General features: G+C 42.0%; 1 protein-coding gene across 40 annotated transcripts in view; it reads left to right on the top strand.

Annotated features, from left to right (window-relative positions):
* Positions 1–9,565, top strand: part of ARHGEF9 (Cdc42 guanine nucleotide exchange factor 9) — a 438,487-nt gene extending 428,922 nt beyond the window's left edge. For 39 of the 40 annotated variants that reach the window (XM_078362637.1, XM_078362636.1, XM_078362635.1 and 36 more), the window contains 2 exons: positions 290–358; positions 6,321–9,565. In XM_078362637.1, coding sequence (XP_078218763.1) covers positions 290–358; positions 6,321–6,502 — 251 coding nt within the window. In that variant the 3' untranslated portion in view covers positions 6,503–9,565. The remainder of the gene's footprint in view (positions 1–289; positions 359–6,320) is intronic. The other variant, XM_078362663.1, reaches the window with a different exon arrangement.
* Positions 9,566–23,437: the final 13,872 nt, after the last annotated feature.

The raw sequence follows: 23,437 nt of genomic DNA, 5'->3' as shown, positions 1-23,437 counted from the left end.
CAGGCTCTTAGCCCATGTTCACAATTCTTTTTTTGGCTCTCTATGCTGTGATGTGCAATTTTGTAACTAAGTTTTTGTTCAAGTTTATGACAGATTTCCTTAGTTAAATTCCTAGAAAGGAATTACTAGGTTAAAGGGAATAACTTTTCTTTTTCTTTTTTGGGGGAGGATTTCAAGATTTTTTGATATGTCTTAACCAACTCTTGCTTACAGAAAAGTTTTACTTATTTATACATTCAAGAAAAGTGTGTGTTTCTCATTTTAAAAATCATATATTTTTCTTTTTTAGGCTTTGAAATTTCTGAAAATCAGAAGAGGCAGGCTGCAATGACTGTGAGAAAAGTCCCTAAGCAAAAAGGTAAAGCTGTCTTTACCTCCTCAGCCCCACTGACACTCTGTGAAAGACCGTGGAATCATAAGCTACATGCTTATATGTTCATAGGCTCATTTCTGTGCTGAGGTTTACATTGGGGTGGTGGAGGAGTATTCAGGTCCCTAGGTGTCCTTGATGACAGATAGCAAATGGTTTTAAATGCTTAAGGCTAAGGACTGAATCATACAGGGTACTTGTGTCCAAAGTGTCCAAAGATAGCTTGTTGAGTACAGCAAAAAATCAAACCTCTGTTTATTTTCATTTAAAAGTGTGTGTACACACACACACACATTCACACTTAATAAGTATAAAGATATTATTCAGCTTTCTGTCACTGGTCTAAGGACACGTGCCAAATCAGGAGCCCCAAATCACAATGAAGAACCTAAAACTGAGCCAAGACAAAGGGCAGCTCTTGGCATGCCCTTATTGTCTCTTTTCCTCATCATGGGAATATGATTCCCCTTATATAGGGAATTAAGGCCAGTCTTAATTAGCCACCAAAAAGTTGGGAGTTAATTTAAGGTTGCAAATTAACTCCCAACCTTTTGATTGCTATAATAACATGTGTTCACTCTTTCTGGTAATCACAAGCCAAAGTACTTAAGAAAAATACCTTGCAAATCAATTTAAATCTGAAGTAAAGCTTTAGTTTCTCTTTTCTTGTGAACCAGAACAAATTTATGATGCTCAGCCAAACAAAGGGAAGAAACTACTTTCTGCTTATTAGAATACCTATTCATTATCAGTCACTTTATATAAGTTCTTTCATTTCATCTTTATGATAATCCTGAGACGGTGGTCACTGCCAACTCCATTTGTTAGATGAGGTTGCTGAGGGTCTTTGAGTGAAGTAACTCTGAACTTAATTCGGCTTTACTCAGAGTTCACAGCTTTCTCCTCTCCATCTCAGGGTCCTGATGACGCCCCATGCTTGGAAACAAGAGTTTCGTTTTCTGTCTTGCCTCAATTACTGACAGCTGCTTCTATTACTTATAGCCATTTTCACTGTCCCCAGGGGTAGACAATCTTAATGAGACCTTACCTCCCCTAGGCTTTTCCTTCTGTTTTCTCAGTGGGCTTTGTGGTACTGAATGAGTCACTATCCAAAATAATCAGATTCAGGTATCCTGAAATTTCCAGTAGCCATGTGAAGCTCCCTTTTTTTTTTTTTGAGACGGAGTCTCACTGTCACAGGGGCTGGAGTGCAATGGCGTGATCTCGGCTCACTGCAACCTCTGCCTTCCAGGTTCAAGTGATTAGCTGGGATTACAGGTACCTGCCACCACTATGGCTAATTTTTTTTTTTTTTGTACTTTTAGTAGAGACGGGGTTTTACTATATTGGCCAGGCCGGTCACGAACTCCTAACCGTGTGATCCTCCCGCCTCAGCCTCCCAAAGTGCTGTGATTACAGGTGTGAGCCCCTGAACCTGGCCTAAAGCTCTTTTTAATTGAGGCTGAATGCCTGTGAATATTTTATTTCCGGTTAAGCAGTGCATATAGCTTCGCTTCAACTGCTTATTTTAGCTCTTGGCATGCCCTTATTGTCTCTTTTCCTCATCATGGGAATATGATTCCCCTTATATAGGGAATTAAGGCCAGTCTTAATTAGCCACCAAAAAGTTGGGAGTTAATTTAAGGTTGCAAATTAACTCCCAACCTTTTGATTGCTATAATAACATGTGACAGATAGTGTTAGAAAGCAATCTGGAGATAATGTCAGTAAGGATCTGAACTGTATTAACAGAACTCTGTAAGATTTTGCTCCAATTCCTCAGACAGAGATGTGAGTAGAAAAGAGCCCCAGCCACCTGAAGAGTTTTCAGGCTCTAAAAGGGATACTGTGCTAACAGCTTGTCATTGTCTCCTGGATGCTCTCAGCTCCTGAACTTCCTCACTCTGATTTCCTCTACTTCTGTCACTGTATTAGTCAGAGTTCTCCAGAGGGACAGAACTAAAAGGATATCTGTCTGTCTGTCTGTCTGTCTGTCTGTCTGTCTGTCTGTCTATCTATCTATCTATCTAACTATCTAAGTTCATAGAGGAGTATTAACTCATGACCGCAAGGTCCCACAATAGGCCGTCTGCAAGCTGAGGAGCAAGGAAGTCAGTTCCAGTCCCAAAGCTTAAGAACTTGTAGCCTGATGTTTGAGGGTAGGAAGCATCCAGCATGGGAGAAAGATATATCCTGGGAGACTAAGCCAGTCTAGTATCTCCACGTTCTTCTGTCTGCTTTTTACTCTGGCCATGCTGGCAGCTGATTAAATGGTGCCCAACAAGATTGAGGGTGGGTCCCCTCTCCCAGTCCACTGACTCAAGTGTTAATCTCCTTTGGCAACACCCTCACAGATACATGTAGCAAGAATACTGTGCAACCTTCAATCCATTCAAGTTGACACTATTAACCATCACATCCACCATGCTGAACTTTATGGTACTCCTTTATCCCAGCCCAGGTTCCTCAAGCATATCTGAGACTGACTAGTCTTTTCACTGAGAACACTTCAAACAAAGGAATATCCACAAAGCAACCAGGAGTTGGTTAACCAGAAGATAACCCTGCTCACTCATGCCAAGGGTTTTGGTCACAGTCCTTCTCCACCCTACATATCTCCAGGCTATTCCTTTTAGGCCCTCTCTTGTCTCCCAGTGTCTAAATACTAGTTTAGTAGAACAGTATGCTTTTTTCCTTAACAGCAATTCTAAAGTCTTCAGAGAAATTCATTTAGTTTCTTTCTTTTTTTTTCTTTTCTTTTTTTTTTTTTTTTGAGATGGCATTTCACTCTTACTGCCCAGGCTGGAGTGCAATGATGTGATCTCGGCTCACTACAACCTCCACCTCCTGGGTTCAAGTGATTCTCCTGCCTCAGCCTCCCAAGTATCTCAGATTACAGGTGCCTACCACCACGCCTGACTAATTTTTGTATTTTTAGTAGAGACGAGGTTTCACCATGTTGGCTAGGCTAGTCTTGAACTCCTGACCTCAGGTGATCTGACCACCTTGTCCTCCCAAAGTTCTGGGATTACAGGCATGAGCCACTGCGCCCGGGCTCATTTAGTTTCAAACCTCTCAGAATTACTATAAATCTCCTCTCTTATTTTTATTTTTGGTCTTCAAGAGTCTCCCAGTCCAGGGCTGTGGTAACTGATATATTTTGAGACTCAAGGGTGCTAAACATGTGGAAGTGGTTCTCAAATGCAGGAATTTATTTGTTATAATATGTCCATGGGAAGAGCAAGAAGAGGTTCTTTCAGATAATCATGAAAGCTGGCTTCCTTGACCTTTTCAATGACCCATTGCAGTAAATGAGGGGCATTGTTAAGAGCTCTCCAATGTGGATGTCATTAGATAGGTAACTACTCTCGTGTCCCCTCCCAATCCCATCTGTAACACTGGGACATTATCAACTCAGTCTACTGCTCTGGGGGAGGGGAAGTCTGGCTGAAACAACAGTATAGAATGCCAGATCTAGCTCCAAGAAAGGCCTTTTCACTTGACCTTTGTGTTTCACACTGCCTTGGTTTTAAGAATTGATATATAACTTTGTGAAAATTATATGCTAATTTTGGGTCCATAAACCTAATTCATTTAGCCAGTGTAGAGCTCCCCATAGCTATGAGCACAGACTTCTTCTTCAGAGGCTTTGGAGCCAGCATAAAATCAAATGAGTCCCCTAGAATAGCTAAAATGATCTCAGAAAAGAAGAATAAAATGTGAGTAATCAATCTACCTAGTTTCAACACTCATTATATAGTTACAGCAACCAAGACAATGTAATTTTGGCAGAAGGGTGGACATGTTAGGTCAATGCCACAGAACCCAGAAATAGATCTACTCAAATATTCCCACTTGATTTTGTTTTTTATTAATATGTAATAATTGTGCATATTTATTGGGTACATGTGATATTTTGATAAATGCATACAATGTTTAATGATCAAATCAGGGTAATTAGGATAAGATATCTGTCACCTCAAACATGTATCATTTCTTTGTGTTAGGAACATTTCAAATCTTCTGTTTTATTTATTTTAAAATATGGAATAAATTATTGTTAACTACTGTCACCCTACTGTGCTGCTGAGCACTAGAACTTACTCCATCTATCAAACTGTATTTTTGTATCCATTAATCAACCTCTCTTCATTACCCTAACACTATCTTTTCCAGCCTCTAATAACCATCATTATACTCCCTATCTCCATGGAATCCACTTTTTTAGCTCCTACATATGAGTGAGATCATTCGATATTTGTCTTTCTGTGCCTGGCTTATTTCACGTAACATTATGAACTCCAGTTCCAGCCATGTTGCAGAAAATGACAGGAATTCATTATTTCTGCGGCTGAATAATATTCCACCATGTATATAGACCACATTCTCTTTATCCATTCATCCACTGACCAATACTTTGGTTGATTCCATATCTTGGTTATTGTGAATAGTGCTGTGATAAATACAGGAGTGCAAATATCACTTCAACGTACTCATTTCCTTTATTTTAGATAAGTACCCAGAAAAGATTGTGGTTATAAAACTGTAACAACAGTAGATCCTTGTGATGATGGAAATGTTTTATATCTTGACTGTATCCTGTTCTAATGTCAGTATCCTGGTTGTGATATTGTACTATAGTTTTACAAAATGTTACTATTGGGAAAACTGTGTAAAGAGTACACAGGATCTGTATTATTTCTTAAAACTGCATGTGAATCTGTAATGATTTCAAATAAAAGCTTTTTATAAAAAAATCCAATTAGTACTCACAAAACTCCCTAATATCTCTGTATTGTCTGTTGACATTCAGTATCCTCAAACTTCTGACACTTACCACCTTGCAAAACTAGCTCTTAGAAAGAATCTGATCTTTCTCACTGAAGTGCCAATGGCTGATGATGGCTTAAATGATACTATTTCCAGGGTAATGGGATTTAGTCATCAAGCAAAGGCAAACAAAGTAACTGTAATGCTGGAATTCCAGACCCTGAGTAGCAGATGAGGAAGGTATTTGGGAGCAGCAGAGAGAAGCCTTCCTGGCATGTCTGAATCATATGCTGTATGTCTCATTGTATTCTGCTCTGAACATAGATCAGGATTAAACTTTCACTTTAGGCCTCCAGGTTCCTGGAGTCCTCCATTAATGTTGGTTTTGCTTTGATGGTTGCAAACCTACCTACAAATGTTGAGAAGGTTTTAATATTAGTGTCATTTAAGCTATTCTGTTTGAAAGACATACATATATTCCCGTCTTCCTTGCTCCCCATGAATTATACCTTCTCTTATTAAGTTTACTTTCTCTTTCACCTACTGATGTCAATTCCCTATTAAATGCAGGTTCCTCACTCTCAACCCAGGACAGAACACTAACCTTATGCTTTTAGAACACTACTTATGGTTTTAGAAAATATCTCCCAGAAACCTATCCTGAAGTCAATAGTTCTTAACCAGGCTCTTTTAAAACTTCCAGGGGGGACTTAGAGAAAGAGAAAACCAAGACCGTTGGAGTTAAATGGAGTCTGTTGGGTTATTTGCAGGACCAAGCCCTGCATAAGAGATTCTAGTCTCTTGGAAAGAGCTCTGAACTGAGAAGTCAAAGAATGTAGGTTCTGACCCTTGCTTTGTCACTAACTTACCATGTGACCTTGAGTATGACATTTCTTTTTAGACATCAGTGTTCTCATCTGTAAAAATAGATGATAGAAACACCCCAAATTTCTTTGATACCTGACTAGATGTGGAAGTGTGTGAGGTTGCAGTAATAGCTATGACATTCCAAAATCTGCTTGAAAGAGGAATTATCTCCTTAGATGATTTGTAATTCCAGTTCACACACTCTAAACCAGTCTGCCTTGAGTTGTCTGCCCAAAGTGGTCTCTGGGTAATTTGAGAAATACTTTGTTACATGACTTAACACCCTTTCCCTTTGATCTCCCATCTACTCTAGGTGTCAACTCTGCCCGCTCAGTTCCTCCTTCCTACCCACCACCACAGGACCCGTTAAACCACGGCCAGTACCTGGTCCCCGATGGCATCGCTCAGTCGCAGGTCTTTGAGTTCACCGAACCCAAGCGCAGCCAGTCACCATTCTGGCAAAACTTCAGCAGGTTAACCCCATTCAAAAAATGATACCTACAGGGAGGCAGATAATTTTAAAATAAAGTAAATAAAATTATATTTATAGATGGACCTTTTTTCGGAGAAGCACTGTTGAAATTTATACACACACACAGAGAGACCCTTGATTGAACACACACACACACACAGACACACACAGACATGCACAAAGAGAGAGAGAGAGAGAAGGAACAAAAGCATTTTCTGTTGTTTTGGGGAAGTAAAATCTGGTTGGTAGGAAGACATACCAATGACTTCCAAACATGTGATCCCGTCTTAAAAGTTTTTTGTTTTTACCCTGTCCCTCTTCCCTTTGCTTTCAGAAATTGACATTTCTAGTCATTGCTTTTCTTGTCAAAATAATCTCTTTGCTCCCCTGTGATTCCTTGACTTGTCTTTATTAACATAGATGTGTTTGTATTGTTTTTTTCTCATTTCTGATGATACTAATGTTGATGAATTTTTAATTCTATTTAATGTGGTAGAGTTGGGGGGTTTGGGTTTTTTCCCCTCTTTTACTTTTCATTGAGGAAGGGGATGATCTCCTTTCTCCTCCCCCTCAGCCAATTATTTGCAAAAGTTCCTTCAGCCCTGCAGTTCCCCCGCAAATGACCTTTTTCCAGTATCCTCTGTCCTCAGTCATGCCAGTCTGGACATGTTCTGTTGTGCCCTGTGATATAACTGCTCAGTATTCCTATTGCTTTTACTGTGTTTTAGGTACTATGGAGGGATCAAACACCCAAATAGAAGCAAGGGAGTATCAGATTATAATGATGCTGGAGTGGACTTCTGTTTAGGGAACATTTTGCATTTGGGCTGTTTCTTCTATCACTGGGGGTTCTCATGTTGCAGCACTGCTGGGTCATTGCAATTTTGCATCTAGGAGTTAGTTTGAGCCAGTTACTCTCTTTTTTCAAGCCACTTTTGTTATGGGTCTCCTCCTAGGCCTGTCTCTCTCTTAGCCGAAAAGATCTGAACTGGAAGCAAAGAAGTTGAGGCTCTGCCTCCCAGGGGAGGGATTTACCTGCCTCCCAGCACCAAATCGGTTTAGGGCAGGGATCCCTAAAGCAATCAGTTCAGTATCCTAGTTGTTTCTGCTCCCATTTACAGATGTTTGGATAGCATTGATAGGAGTATGGAGGAGTTTAAGACAGAGCTCACTTGACCAAGATCATCAGCTACCTTCAAATTATTGACTTAGATAGGGTCCAAGACCGATAGTAACCTTTTATAGGAAGGAACAGGGATGAGCATGGAAAGAGATAGCCTTGATCCACAGTATTGTACCTGCATTTTCTACATCCCAAAATTGTGTGACTTCTCCCATTAACAGATTGCATGGACAATCTTACGTGGCTTCTTTCCCTCTCTCTTTCTTCTTTCTCCTGCCATCCTAGCACATGAGGATTTTTGGTACTGATATAGTTAAAGCTGTTCTGGCACTCACAGAAGGCCCTGTTTCCAACATCCTCTCATCCTCTCATCCCAGGACATTTGGGCAAGTGAGTAAGGGCCCAGGGACAATTTTCCCTCTGAATAAGCAGTCTGAGGAAGGGACTCAAAAGTGAACCCTCAAGCTCACTTTTGGCCAGTTTTTTGCTTGGGAAAATCTAACTTTTTTCACAGAGAGGCAGGCTTCCTATGGGTGTAGCAGTACCTGTTTTTCCTCCACACATGGCCCTTTTCATGGATAGACCTTGAACAGCAAAAAGAATGAGGCATTAAAGGAATAGAGATAAACTCTTCTGTGGAGAGCAAGCCACTGTATTGTGGAATCTGGAGATTGGGAGTCTGTCCTAAACCCCATGGGAGAAGACTTCATCATGAAAAGACCTCAGCTTACCAACCAGCAGCCATAACTGTGTGGAGGCTTCAGCAATAGCTAGTATGTTTACTGTTCTATGCCTCCTGATCCAGACCAGGCATTGCCCAGCCTGGGAATCCTTTCTTTGTGGGAATCCAATTATAAGCTATTTAAGCTTCTATTCTATCCACAACCAAGTTAAACTTGTATAATAAGTCAAAGATGAGCCTGATCTGGGGAGAGGGCCAGGGTTCGGGACTGGCCATCACTGTTCAGCACATGACCTAACTACATAAGCCTCCATAGCAAGGGACCTGGTGGCCAGCACCCAAGCTAAAATGTCCTCTCTGGCAAACAGAGTGTTTTGGTAGCTGTGCAGGTCTCTCTTTAGTGTACCTCTTTTTTCTACTTTGCACTCCTCCTCACTAGGCTTGGCCTTGACATGCTTCTTCGGGGATTGGCAGCACACCAGAAGGGGATGCTTGGTCAAGTGTCTGGGCCTACATTTTTTGACTAGGCCCTCTCATTTCCTCCCTCCTTGGGGCTTGAAACCAGGGCTCCAGGATCAGGGATATTACCTCTCAACCGTCATTTCTCCTCTACTGAACCCACTGGCCTCACGAGATGCCAGTAATTTGTGAACAACAAGAAATCATCTCCCCATTGATTAGAGTATTCCCTCAGTCTATAGCATCAAAGCAGACCAGTGGCCAACAGCCCTATGGGGAGCTCAATTAAATACCTGGGTGCGGTGTCTGAACTTGTTGTGTCCCAACAGCAATGGCGACTCTTAAGAATTCTGTAATCCTCCCATTTCCGCATGGCCCTGAGCTCCCCTTTCCTCAACCAGGCTAGGATTTGCTCTCCAAAAAGCCTTGCTAATGTGTTCTATGGGACCTGCTATGGGGAGTCCTAGGACAGATATCTAATTATTCTTTTTTTCTCCCCCTCTCTCTGTGTATATTTCTAATGGATCTATAAGAACAGCAACAAGAGAGTTCTAACAATTCTAGTGTGAAGCCAAATAGTGATCTTTTAGTGCTTTGGGGATGGGGTGGGCTGGGGTGGATGGATGGGCAACAGTGACTTTGATTACCCTTGCTGCTCTGCATTTGCCAGTTTATTCTTTTGTTTCTCTTATCTGACTGTTTGACTCTGTCAAACAAGTGTCAAAGTTGTGTGTTAAAAAAATGTTTAACAAAAAAAATGTTGTAATGACACAAAGCCTTATGAAAATATTTATGGAGTTCAATAAAAGAAGTAAAAAGTCACCTCTGGGCATAACTCTCATTCTAGTGTGTGTGTGTGTGTGTGTTTTGCCAATTGTAAAATAAAGGAATCTGCCTTGTGTGGGGCAGCTTATCTCAACCCTGTCTTGACCTGCCAACCCTACTGTTGGATTCCTAGGCATCCTATGGGCTGCCTATGGCTTTCCATTAGTTTTCTGGAAGAGTGAACCACAAGGACTGTGTTTGATCCTGTAACCAAGGGCAGTCAAATGTCGTTATGAATGGGACTATCATTCATGTTACCCAGACTTAAAGGTCCATTTCTGACCTTGCTCCTTTTCCCTATAGCAGGAAATGCAATACTGGCCCTGAGCCCTCATGGAAGCTTAACGGCTGCCTTTTGAACCCATCCAGAGACCATATCACTTAGGAATTTGCAACTCCCACTTCCTTCCTAAAGCCTTTGATCCTGTCTTTTCAGAGGTAGCTGTATTCCTTATCTGTTCCTCAGAGTGGATGGAGTGACCTTACTGTTTCTTCTATCATGGTGTCATCTGCATGTAGATGTTCCTTGCTGTCAGTAGGCCTCTATGTGGTATCTTATGCTCCCTGTGGGAAACCCAATAATAGAGGTTCCTTTCTGACATTGCCTTACCTGCCTTTCTCCAGCGCAACTAAAGAGTGACCTCAATAAAATGCGTATTTACTAAAAGGGTCCAGATAATTATTACAATCTGTAGAGTTGGAAGGGGGAGCAGATGATCAGCCTCTGGATTAGAATATGAGCCCTGTCTTGGCCTTCAGGATGCCCCCCACCACTTCCAGGATTTGATTTGAAGAAAGGATAATTAAACCCTCCTCTCTTTCACTAACTTTACCCCTTTCTCCATTTCTTGACTCTCCTTATTTAATGCCTTCCTCTGTTATCACCATCTTTTCCCTTTTCCCTAGGGTGTGTCATCTCTCCACACCAAAGTCAGCAGGACTTAGCTCTCAGCAGTCCCTCCTGTATCTTGTCAATTCTTAGCCTTCCCAATTTCCAGAAATAAATCTCAATTACCTCCTGCAGAGGAAGAGGGCAACATCTGGTCTGAGTCTTCCCTGACTACTTTCCAAGAGCACTAGAAGTGGGGAGACAAATGGTAGGGTTGTTACACTCTAAGATACACTAGGTTCTCCCCTAAGGTACCTAAAATGAAACACCTCTTATCACCATAAGAATCATTTCTGAACCCTCCCTGTGATGGTTAATACTGAGTTCACCTTGATTAGATTGAAAGATACAAAAAGTATTGATCCTGGGTGTGTCTGTGAGGGTGGTGAAAAAAGAAATAAACATTGGGTCAGTGGGCTGGGAAAGGCAGACCCACACTTAATCTGGGTGAGCACAATCTAATCAGCTGCCAGCACAGCTAGAATATAAGCAGGCAGAGAAATGTAAAAAGAGAAGCCAGCCTACATCTTTCTCCCATGCTGGATGCCCTCCTGCCCTTGAACATCAGACTCCAAGTTCTTCAGTTTTGGGACTCGGACTGGCTCTCCTTGCTCTTCAGCTTGCAGACAGCTATTGTGTGACCTTGTGATTGTGTAAGTCAATATTTAATAAACTCCCCTTTACATACATATTTATATCCTATTAAACTCCCCTTTACATACATACATATGTGTGTATGTGTATGTGTGTGTGTGAGTATCCTATTAGTCTGTCCCTCTAGAGAACCATGACTAATACATATTTTGGTACCAGGAGTGGTTCTAGGGGAACACAATATCAAGGATAAAGTTCTTTCATTGGTTTGGGGTTTCTGGAGTTGACTGTTTAATACAAATAGACCCAAAAATACTAAGGACTGTACTTTTAATAGTATGGAGAACACTGATAGTCCTTGGCGTGAATTGTTTAGAGTTACACAAAATAAATGCATTTGATACTCCTGATTTACCACTTGTGAGAGGCAAGGATTTTAGTGACTATACATAATACCTTTTACCATATGTGGAGAACCAAGGAATATAATCAAGCTGGTTGATTTCTTCTAAGTACAGTGGACAAAGTGAGGAAAGAAAGTGATGAACTCAATGGATTCTGTCTCCCAGCTTCAGAAGCAGATACAGAGCCTCAAATCTGCTAAGATTGCCCTGAATGAGAGTCTTATCTCCTGTAGAGAAAGAGTTGAAATTGGGGAAAAACAGACATAAGCTTCTATCATGCAAGTGGCTGACCTGCAATGAAAGGTGCATGCACAGCCTCACCAGATGTCTACTGTTAAAGTGAGGACATTGATTGGAAAAGAATGGGACCCTGCAACTTGGAATGGTGACATGGAGGGCCCTGATGAACCTGGGGATACTGAGTTTGTAATCTCTGATGAACTTTCTTTTCCCAGAAGGAATAGCTTCCCTATTCCCAGTAGTGTCAACATCCCCTCCTTGGCCCATGCTGCCATCAGCCTTTCCACCTTTGAGGAGATAAACGCTGCACTGCCTGAGGCAGTTGACAGGCCAGATAATGTTGATTCTCCTCAGGAGCAACCTACAACACCCCTGTTCACTTCGAGACCTGTAACTAGACTAAAGTCCCAGAGGGACCCTAGAGGTGAGGTTCAGAGTGTGACCCATGAGGAGATGGGATACACTTGAAAAGAATTGCTTGAGTTCCCTAGTTTATATAAACAAAAATTTGGAGAACAGGCATAGGAATGGATATTAAGGGTATGAGATAATGGTGGAAAGAACATAGCATTGGATGAGGCTGAATTTATGGATTTTGGCCCGTTAAGTAGGGACTCTACTTTTAATATTGCAGATCGAGAAGTTAAAAAAAAGTTCTAATTATTTGCTTTGTTAGCTGAAATATGGATTAATAGGTGGCCCACGTGAGTGAGCTGCTAATGCCTGCCCTCCCTTGGTTTAATGTAGAGGAAGGGATCCAAAGGCTTAGGGAGATTGGAATGATGGACTGGATTAGTCACTTTAGACCTACTCATCCCACCGGGGAGGGTCCAGAAGATGTACCCTTGACCTGTGCCTTGCAAAATAGATTTGTGAGGGCAGCACTTGAATCTTAAAGAGCTGTATAATTGCTCTTTTCTGTATGTCAGATTTAACAGTGGGAACCATGGTCACTCAACTACAAAATTTAAATGCAGTGGGAATAATTGGATTCTGAAGTGTCAGGTGCCAAGTGTTGGCACTCAATCATCAATGGCAAGGTGGGCATAGCTACCGTAATGGACAGCAGAGACAAAGAAGCAGTCAGAATAGTCTGACTCATGTATAGGCTCTGGCATTGGCTAATTAACCAAGGTATCCCTAGAATTGACATTGATAGGAAGCCTACTGCCTTTTCTTTAATTTATATAAGGAGAAAACTTCAAGGTAGAATGGACAAAAGACTAATTTAAATTATAAAAACAGAATCACAGCAACCTCAGTCAATTTCCATACTTGACCTAGCTTACAGACCCAAAACGCCTTGAATGAAGGCAAGGCTGTATCTCCTTGGGGAAGAACCCAACTATATTACTGACAATTTAGGCAGTGGATCTTTCTGCCATCCTTCTCCAAGGAGACCTCTGGCCTTTTACTAGGGTAACTTCATTGGGGAAAGAGAAGTGATCAGACATCTCGACGACTACTGGACACTGGTTCTGAGCTGACGTTGATTCCAGAGGACCTGAAACAACATGATGGTTCTCCAGTTAAAGTAGGGGCTTATGGAGGTTAGGTAATTAATGGAGTTTTAGTTCTATTTACAGTGAGTCTAATGTGTCCCTGGACTCATCCTGTGGTCATTTCCCCAGTGCCAGAATGCATAATTGGCTTAGACATACTTAACTGCTGGCAGAACCCCCACATTGGCTCCCTGACTGGTACGATGAGGGCTACTATGGTGAGAAAGGCCAAATGGAAGCCATTAGAGCTGCTTCTACCTAGAAAAATACAAAATAAAAAAAATCGATATACCTGGATTAATTGTGAAGATTAATGCCACATCAAGGACTTGAAATACACAGGGGAGCTAATTCCCACTACATCCCTGTTCCACTCCCATTTGCCCTGTGCAGAAGACAGATGGGTTTTGAAGAATGACAGTGAATTATCGTAAGCTTAACAACCAAGTGGCAACTCCAATTGCAGCTGCTGTACCAGATGTGGTTTTATTACTGAGCAAATTAACACATCTCCTGGTACATGGTATGCAGCCATTGATTTGGCCTTTTTCTCTATTGCTGTACATAAGGTCCACCAGAAAAAATTTGCATTCATCTGGCAAGGCCAGAAATATATATTTACTGTCCTATCTCAGGGGTATATCAACTCTCTGGCTTTGTGTCATAATCTTATTCAGAGAGATTTTGATAGCTTTTTGCTTCTGCAAGATATCACACTAGTCCATTACATTGATGACATGATTATTGGATCCAGTGAGCAAGAAGTAGCAAACACACTGGACTTATTGGTGCTACTTTTGAGTGCCAGAAGATGGGAAATAAATACAACTAAAACAGGGACCTTCCACCTCATAAAATTTCTAGGGGTCCCAGGCATGGCACCTGTCAAGATATTCCTTCCAAGGTGAAGGATAAGTTGCTGCATTTGGCACCTCCTACAACCAAGAAAGAGGCACAATGCCTAGTGAGCCTATTTGGATTTTGGAGACAACACATTCCTCATTTGGGTGTGTTACTCCAACCTATTTATCTGGTGACCTGAAAGGCTGCCAGTTTTGAGTGGGGTACAGAACAAGAGAAGGCTCTGCAACATGTCCAGGCTGCTGTGCTAGCTGCTCTGCCACTTGGGCGATATGACCCAGCAGATCTAATAGTGCTTGAGGTATCAGTGGCAGCTGGGGATGCTGTTTGGCCTTTCACAGACCCTTATAGGTGAATCACAGTGGAGGCCTCTAGGATTTTGGAGCAAGGGCCTGCTATCTTCTGCAAGTAACTACTCTCCTTTTTAGGGACAGCTCTTGCCTGTTACTGGGCCTTAGTTGAAACTTAACGTTTGACTATGGGTCATCAAGTGACCATGTGACCTGAACTGCCTATCATGAACTGGGTGCTTTCTGACTTAGCCATATGGTGGGTCCTGCACAGCAGCATTTCATCATCAAATATAAGTGGCATATATATGTGATGGGCTTGAGCAGGTCCTGAAGGCACAAATAAGTAAACATGAGGAAGTAGCTCAAATTCCCACGGTCTCCACTCCTGCCATCCTGCCTTCCCTCCCCTAGCCTCTACTGAGGGCCTCATGGCAAGTTCCCTATGATCAGCTGACAAAGGAAGAGAAGACTTTGTCAACTGGTTCACTAATTATTCTACACTATGTGTAGGCACCACCCAAAAGTGGACAACTGCACCAATACAGCCCCATTCTAGGACATCCCTGAAGGACAGCAGTGATAGGAGATGTTCCCAATGGGCAGAACTTCGATCAGTGCACCTGGTTGTGCACTCTGCGTGGAAGGAGAAATGACCAGATGTGTGATTATATACTGATTCATGGGCTGTAGCTAATGGTTTGGCTGGGTGGTCAGGGACTTGGAAGACACATGGTTGGAAAATTGGTGACAAACAATTTTGGGGATGAAGTATGTGGATGAAACTCTCTGAGTAGTCAGAACTGTGAAGATATTTGTATCCCATGTGAGTGCTTACCAACGGGTGACATCAGTAGAGGAGGATTTTAATAATGAAGTGGATAGGATGACCTGTTCTGTGGATACCACTCAGCCTCTTTTCCCAGCCACCCCTGTCATCAACCAATGGGCCCATGAACAAAGTGGCCATGGTGGCAGGGATGGAGGTCACACATGGACTCAGCAACATGGACTTACACTCACCAAGGCTGGCCTGGCTATGATCACTGCTGAGTGCCCAATTTTCCAGCAGCGGAGACCAACACTGAGCTCTCAGTATGGCACCATTCCTCAAGGTGATCAGCCAGCTACCTGGTGGCGGGTTGATTATATTGGACCTCTTTAATCATGGAAAGAGCAGAGGTTTGTCTTCACTGGAATAGAATCTTACTCTGGATATAGGTTAGCATATCATACATCTAATGCTTCTGCCAAGACTACCATCTGTGGACTCATGGAATGCCTTTTCCACAGTCATAGTATTCCACACAGCATTGCCTGTAACCAAGGTACTCACTTTACAGCTAAAGAAGTATGGCAGTGGTCTCATGCTCATGGAATTCACTGGTCTTACCTTGTTCCCAAACATCCTGAATCAGCTGGATTGACAGAACTGTAGAATGGCCATTTGAAGTCACAATTACAACACCAACTAGGAGACAATACTTTGCAGGCCTGGGCAAGGTTCTCCACAAGGCTGTGTGTTCTATGAATCAGCAGCCAATATATGGTACTGTTTCTCCCATAGCCAGGATTCATGGGTCCAGGAATCAAGGGGTGGAAATGGAAATGGGACCACTCATCATCACCCCTAGTGATCCACTAGCAAAAGTTTGCTTCATTTTCCAATGACATTACATTCTGCTTGCCTAGAAGTCTTAGTTCCAGAGGGAGGAACACTGCCACCAGGAGACACAACAACAATTTCATTAAACTGGAAGTTAAAATTGCCACCTGGACACTCTGGGCTCTTCCTACCTTTAAGTCAACAGGCTAAAAAGGGAGTTACAGTTTTGGCTGGGGTGATTAACCAGGACTATCAAGATGAAATCAGTCTACTAGTCCACAACAGAGGTAAGAGTATGCATAAAATACAGGAGATCCATTAAAGTGATTAAGGTCAATGGGAAACTACAACAGCCCAATCCAGGCAGACTACAAATGGCCCAAACCCCTCAGGCATAAAGATTTGGGTCACTCCACCATGAAAAAAATCTGCAACTTGCTAAGGTGCTTCCTGAAGTCATAGGGAATGCAGAATGGGTAATAAAAGACAGTTATCAATGCCAGCTATGACCATGTGACTAGCTGCAGAAAGGAAGACTGTAATTGTCATGAGTATCTCCTTCTTTTGTTAAAAACATGTTTGTGCATGTATACACTTGTGCTAAGAAAGTATCTTCATTTTATTTCCTTTCTCCTTTATGTGATAGAAGATTGACTTCGCATCATCATTTAAGTATTGTTAACCTTATGTAATCATATTTGGGTAGGGATTTGGTGCATTTCCAGTTGTGCAAAGGATAGTTTTATTATGTTAGGCATACTTATGACCTTATTATTGTCTTTATCTGAAGATTATGTATAATCTCAGGAGATGTGTATGGGTTCAGTTTGATAAGAGATGTACGTGTAGATGGTTAATACTGAGTGTCAACTTGATCGGATTGAAGGATACAAAGTATTGATCCTGGGTGTGTCTGTGAGTGTTGCCAAAAGAGATAACCATTTGAGTCTGCGGCCCGGGAAAAGCAGACTCACCCTTAATCTAGGTGGGCACAATCCAGTCAGCTGCCAGCATGACTAGAATATAAGCAGGTAGAAAAATGTGAAAAGAGAGATTGGCCTAGTCTCCCAGCCGACATCTTTCTTCTGTGCTGGATGCTACCTGCCCTGGAATATTGAACTCCAAGTTCTTCAGTTTTGGGACTCAGACTGGCTCTCCTTGCTTCCCAGCTTCCTATTGTGGGAACTTGTGATTGTATAAGTTAATACTTAATAAAATTTTATATATATGTTTGTGTGTGTATGTGTGTGTGTGTATCATATTAGTTTTGTCCCCTTAGAGAACCCTAATACACCACCATATAGTCTTTATAATAAATTCATATTCATCATTATCATAAAGGATAGCCATTACCATAAAGAGTAGCTCAATGATTTATAACCTTACTTGCTAAGAGCATTTACTCCCTTCCTGACCTTGGTTTGATTACAAAGCACCATATGGAGAAGAGAGTGCCACTTGCCTTGCAATTCACTAAGTTTCTGATGTGCTTCCTCTACTTACTAAGTTTATACCCTGAAAAGGGGCAGGAGGTGCAGTGTATTTAAAGTATCATTTTCCGGAGGCCTTGGAAGGGTTAGGCTGGTCAGTGGAGGGCCAGGGGTTCTTAGTCCATCCCAAGGCCTCGTGTTGAGAATTATGGCTTATCTTTCTACTGTCCTCAGGGTCTTCTGGAAGAATTCAAGGTAGGGAGAGTTTTATTTGTGATATGCCCAGATGGCCAGAACGTGAATGAAAGGAGACTCATCCCAGCTTCCAGGGAAAGCATCTTCCTAGAACAAGTCAACCCTGGCCCACCTCTATCCTGGGGAGGCTCCTGCCATGTCTGCTGGAGGAAGCTTATGACTTGGTTATAAACAACAGTTTCTCATATTTGCAATGACTTTATCATATATAGGGTCTTATTTATTCATTATGTCAACTGTTTGGTGATGGGCTATTGAGAGTCACCCTGCTTGTGAGTACTCTTCACATATCTCCCATACCCATTTAAAATGACTGCAGAGCTACTGGCTTTCAGAGTGTTGCTGAAGGTGGAAGGGAGGCAAGAACACAGAATAAGCTAATAATAACTGGTGGATGGGTGTCATTCATTTTACATGCTTCAATAACCAAATCTTTTAAATTTTCTAATCTAGGCCTCCATCTGGCAACTGCAACCACAGATGCTTTTGTCTCTAGTACCAAGAGCATTTGAGAGGAGGACCATGGACTCCGCTGTGGGCTTTGGCTTACTTCAATGTTTCAGTCACTGGATTCACCACTATGCTGCTTGATCCTTTGGGATTTCCTTATTAATGTCAATCTGCTCACCTCTGGCTCACCAAGCCTTCTTTCCTGACAAGAACATGGGGCCAATGAGGTAGCTCTCACTTGCCCAGATCTTTATCTACCAATATAACAAAATGAGACTCTTCGTTATCCCTCCAAGTCCTATCTTGCCCATCTTGCCTGTCTCTGTCTTGGCTGTGAGCTCCTTCTCCAGTGGGCCATGAGTTTTAGATGGGTACTGTTTTCTCAGAGTTGGGGTAGAGGAGAAAGAGGGATGGCCTATAGGCATAGCATGGCCCTGAGTTCTTCAGAAGCTTCTATCACTTGTACTCAGCTCTTGAGGCCTGAATGTCACTCATTCACCAAGTAGGACGAGCTTATTCCATGTTCTTTCCTCCCTGCCAATACATCACTTAAGGCAGCTTCCTGGGCCAGGCTACATTCATCTCTATAACAGCTATGCCTTTCTATAGTTCTGCTTCCAGCCAGCTGGATTAGATTCAACCCACATATTCTGAAACTCACTCTGAGCCAGGCCTTCTGGTAGGATGCAGAAGTCAGAGTTTCGTAAGAACACATAAGCATGGGTTATAATAGAGATGAATAGGGACCTGGAGGTACTCAAAGAACATAGTGGTTAATTTTGATTGAGGAAGATTTATTTATTGGTCAGGATAAATTTGGCTGTGCTGCAGTAACAGATATTCACCAAATCTCAGTAGCTTAATTGATATGGTTTGGCCCTGTGTCCTTACCCAAATTTCATCTCAAATTGTAATCATGCATCAAGGGATGTGGGAGGTGACTGGATCATGGGGGCAGTTTTTCTCATGTTGTTCTCGTAACAGTGAATGAGTTCTCAAAGATCTTATGGTTTCATAAGTGGCAGTTTTTCCTGCTCTCCTCTCTCCTGCCACCTTGTGAAGAAGGTCCCTACTTCCCCTTTTGCCATGATCGTGATTTTCCTGAAGCCTCCCAGCCATGTGGAAATGTGAGTCAATTAAACCTCTTTTTTTTATACATCACTCAGTCTCAGGGAAGTTTTTATGGCAGTGTGAAAACAGACTAATATGGTAAATTGATACCATGGAGACTGGGGTACTGCTATAAAGATCGCCTGAAAATATGTAAGTGACTTTGGAACTGGGTAACAGGCAGAGGTTTGAACAGTTTGGAGGGCTCAGGAGAAGACAGAAAGATGTGGGAAATTTTGGAAGCTTCTAAAGACTTGACTGATTTTGACAAAAATGCTGATAATGATGTGGAAAATGAAGTCCAGGCTGATGTGGTCTCAGATGGAGATGAGGAACTTCTTGGGAACTGGAGCAAAGGCAACTAACTCTTGCTATACTTTAGCAAAGATGCTAGTGGCATTTTGCCCCTGCCCTAGAAATCTGTGGAACTTTGAAGAGTGAGATGATCTGAAATTGGAACTTACATTTAAAAGGGAAGCAGAACATAAAGGTTTGAAAAATTTGCAGCGTGGCAATGAAGTAGAAAAGAAAACTAATTTTCTGGGGAGAAATTCAAGCTGAATGTTAATTACCAAGACAATGTGGAAAATGTCTCCAGGGTATGTCAGAGATCCTTGCAGTAGCCCCTCCTATCACAGGCCTGGAGATCTAGGAGGAAAAAATTGTTCTGTGGGCTAGGTCCAGGTCCCCACTGCTATGTACAGCCTCAGGACCTGGTGCCCTGTGTCCCAGCAGCTCCAGCTCCTGCTGTTTCTAAAATGAGCCAGGTTACAACTCTGCTGTTGCTTCAGAGGGTGCAAGCCCAAAACTTTGGCAGTTTCCACGTGGTGTTGGACCTGAAGATGCACAGAAGTCAAGAATTGAGGTTTGGGAACCACCACACAGATTTCAGAGGATGTAGGGAAATGCCTGAATGTTCAGGTAGAAGTCTTCTGCAGAGGCAGAGCCCTCATGAAGAACCTCTCCTAGAGCAATGCTGAAGGGAAATGTGGGGTGGGGACCTCCACCAGTGTCCCCACTGGGGCATTGCCTAGTGGAGCTTGGAGAAGAGGGCCACTGTCCTCAAGCCCCCAGAATGGTAGATCCACTGACATCTTGAGCTCTGTGCCTGAAAAAGCTGCAGACATCACCAGCTGTGAAAGCAGTGAGGTTGTTGGGGATTGTACCTTGCAGAGACAGGGGTCAGAGCTGCCCAAGGCCCTGGGAGCACACCTCTTGCATCAGCATGACCTGGATGTAAAACATGGAGTCAAATGAGATCATTTTGAAGGTTTAAGATTTAATGACTGCCCTACTGGATTTTGGAATTGCATGGAATCTATAGCCCCTTTGTTTTGGGCAATTTTTCACATTTAGAATGGGTTTATTTACCCAATGCCTGTACTCCCATTGTATCCTGGAAGGAACTAACTTGTTTTCGATTTTGGCTTATAGGTGAAAGGTACTTGCCTTATCTCAGATGAGACTTTGGACTGTGAGCTTTTGAGTTAATGATGAAATGAGTTAAGAATTTGGGGGAATGTTGAGGAGGCATGATTGGTTTTGAAATGTAAAAAAGACAAGATTTGAGAGTGACTAGAGGAATTATGTGGTTTGGCTCTGTGTCTCCACTTAAATCTCATCTCAAATTTTAATCTCCACATGTCAAGGGAGGGACCTGGTAGAGGTGATTGGATTATGGGGGCAGTTTCTTCCATGCTGTTTTCATGATAGTGAATTCTCACAAAATCTGATGGTTTTATAAGTGGTGGTTTCCCCTCCTCTTCTTTTTCCTGCCACCTTGTGAAAGTGCCTGCTTCCTCTTACATCATGATTTTAAGTTTCCTGAGACCTCCCCAGCCATGTAAAACACTGAGTCAATTAAACCTGTTTCCTTTATAAATTGCCCAGTCTTAAAAAATGTAGGGGATTGATCAGGGTGGCTGGAAAAATTATAAACATTATAGAGTAATGGCAAACCTTCTTGGAAGGCTGGGAGGATTTTGTAAAAGCTTCAGGAAAGAATGGGCTGAGGGCAGCTAGTTTTTTCATCTTGAGGCTTGAAGCATAGGACAGTTAACATAAATAAAAAAGGAGTTTATCTAAATGGCTTGTTGTCCTAAGACCAGCTTTTGCCCATCTGTGCTTGACTGCCTCCTGCTGGAAGTGGGGGGATCAGCAGACGTTAATTACCTTCTAATGGTGTTTATTCAAAGACCCTTGTCCTTTGATCTATACTAAATAAAAGCCTACAAGGCCAGTGAATCAGAGCTGGTGGCCGTTAACTCCTTTGGGTGAATGGCCTGGACACGGTAGCCCACTCTTTCACTGAAAATTTTTGTCTGGGTGAATTTATTATTCTGTCATTGGCTCAAGGTCTGCTTGTTAGACTCCATCAAAGGAAGTTCTTTATAGTAGTGTGAAAATGGACTAATACATTAACACACATGAGTTTATTTTTTGCTAATATGAATCCTGCCATGGATGCAGATGGCTCTCCAGGATAGCCATGAGCTGCTCATCTTATTGCACCTCCATCTCAACACCACTTTTATAATCACCACTGTAGGAAAGGGAACCCTAGAGTGTTTCTCATCTCACTGACAGTTAAACTCTCTAGCCCTCCTTTCTGTCACAGTTCAAAGGGCCAGAATTTGTCATGTGTCTCACCCAGCTTTAAGGTAGCAGAAAAATGTAAATGTCCTATGAGCCCAGAAGTACAGGGTAATGAGATATGGATAAGCACTAGAAATAATACCAAAGAAGGGGATATTTGAGCTAGGCCTTAGAAAATCAAGAAAATTCTACCATGTTGTGAAGGTTTGAGCAACAGAGAAGTTAGGAGAAACAACACACATAAGACCACTCTCCTTTCTTCTTTCTTTTAAACTATAATAATTTTTATTTAACAGAACATGTATAAAGTATTTGACTTATAAACTCCTCTTGTATTTAAAGAACTCTTATTCCGTGAGTCTTGGAAGAAGGCAAGGACCAACCTTCTCTCAAAGAAATCAAAGCAGTCTACTAACTCTTTCTCCACAATCCTGGGATCTAACGTATGTGTTCTTGCACTTGGTTTGTTATTCCAGATACTTATGCCTAGGACTTTGAATATGGAACAATGTTTCAATGAATCAAGAGTAAGTGAGTACATTTCTTACAGTAGCAGTATCACTGACAAGTTTCCAAGGGGAGGAGCGGAGGAGTGGCCTTGACAGTCTGGCTATGACAATGCTTTAGGTAACATCCAAACCTGTATGTCCACCCTCCATACTGACACCAATTGCAAGTTCAAGGGTCCCAAAGACCAATCTTAGGTTTGAGAATTTTCTGGAAGGACAGACAGAACTCACTGTTATGCTCATATAGTTTATTGCAGCTAAAGAATACAGATTAAAATCAGGCAAGGAAAAATGCACATTATGGGGAGTCTAAAAAAGTACAAAACTCAGAGCTTTTGTGGGCAGTCAGGGAAGACTTTCTCAGCATCGATATGTGACAATATTCATGGAATATTGCCAAAAAGTGACACCCCCCCCCCCAAGCTTCTAGAGATTTTATTGAATCTGCATTACTGCCCCTGTGGTTTATCTTAGTCTTTAGTCTCTTCAGGAGGTAAGCTGATGCCAGGTAACCCAAAGCCTCCAGCCTACAGCACATTGTTGATATGTCAAACCCACCTTAAATCACATTTTTAGATTACCGGGTTTACCCGAGGAACCCAGACCTATATAAATACTCTTATCAGACATGAAATTTCAAGGATTTAGAGATGATCTCACAGAAGCTGAGGGAAGAGGTTAGACATCTCTTTGGACAGGGTTAAATTATTCACTGCACAAGTGGAAAATGCATGGGGTAGAGGATGGGAAGAGAAATACTCCTTCCAAATGGAAGGAATAGCATGACTAAAATCCCTGCAGATTAGATTAGAAGAAATAGGCTCTAAATGTCACTTTGTATTTATTTGTTTATCCACAAGTATTTACTTGCATGCCTAACACTTCCAGACTCTGGAATATAGAGGTGAATTAATTAGTTACTATTCCTACCTGCATTACACATACAACATGGTAAATCACTCTGGATTACAAACTTCTCTGTAAGCGTATATTCTTGGGATGAGGGGTTGGAGTTTGGAAGCTATGGCAGCAAATCAACAACAAATACAGCTTCAAACAGAACACTCCTAAATGTCCAGACCTCTAGTCACCAGATTGGATTCCATATTCTCTGTCTCCTGTTCATCTTTAGCT

The sequence above is a fragment of the Callithrix jacchus genome, chromosome X, assembly GCF_049354715.1.
Source record: "Callithrix jacchus isolate 240 chromosome X, calJac240_pri, whole genome shotgun sequence".
Classification (NCBI taxonomy): domain Eukaryota; kingdom Metazoa; phylum Chordata; class Mammalia; order Primates; family Cebidae; genus Callithrix; species Callithrix jacchus.
This window is presented reverse-complemented; position numbering and strand designations above follow the sequence as displayed.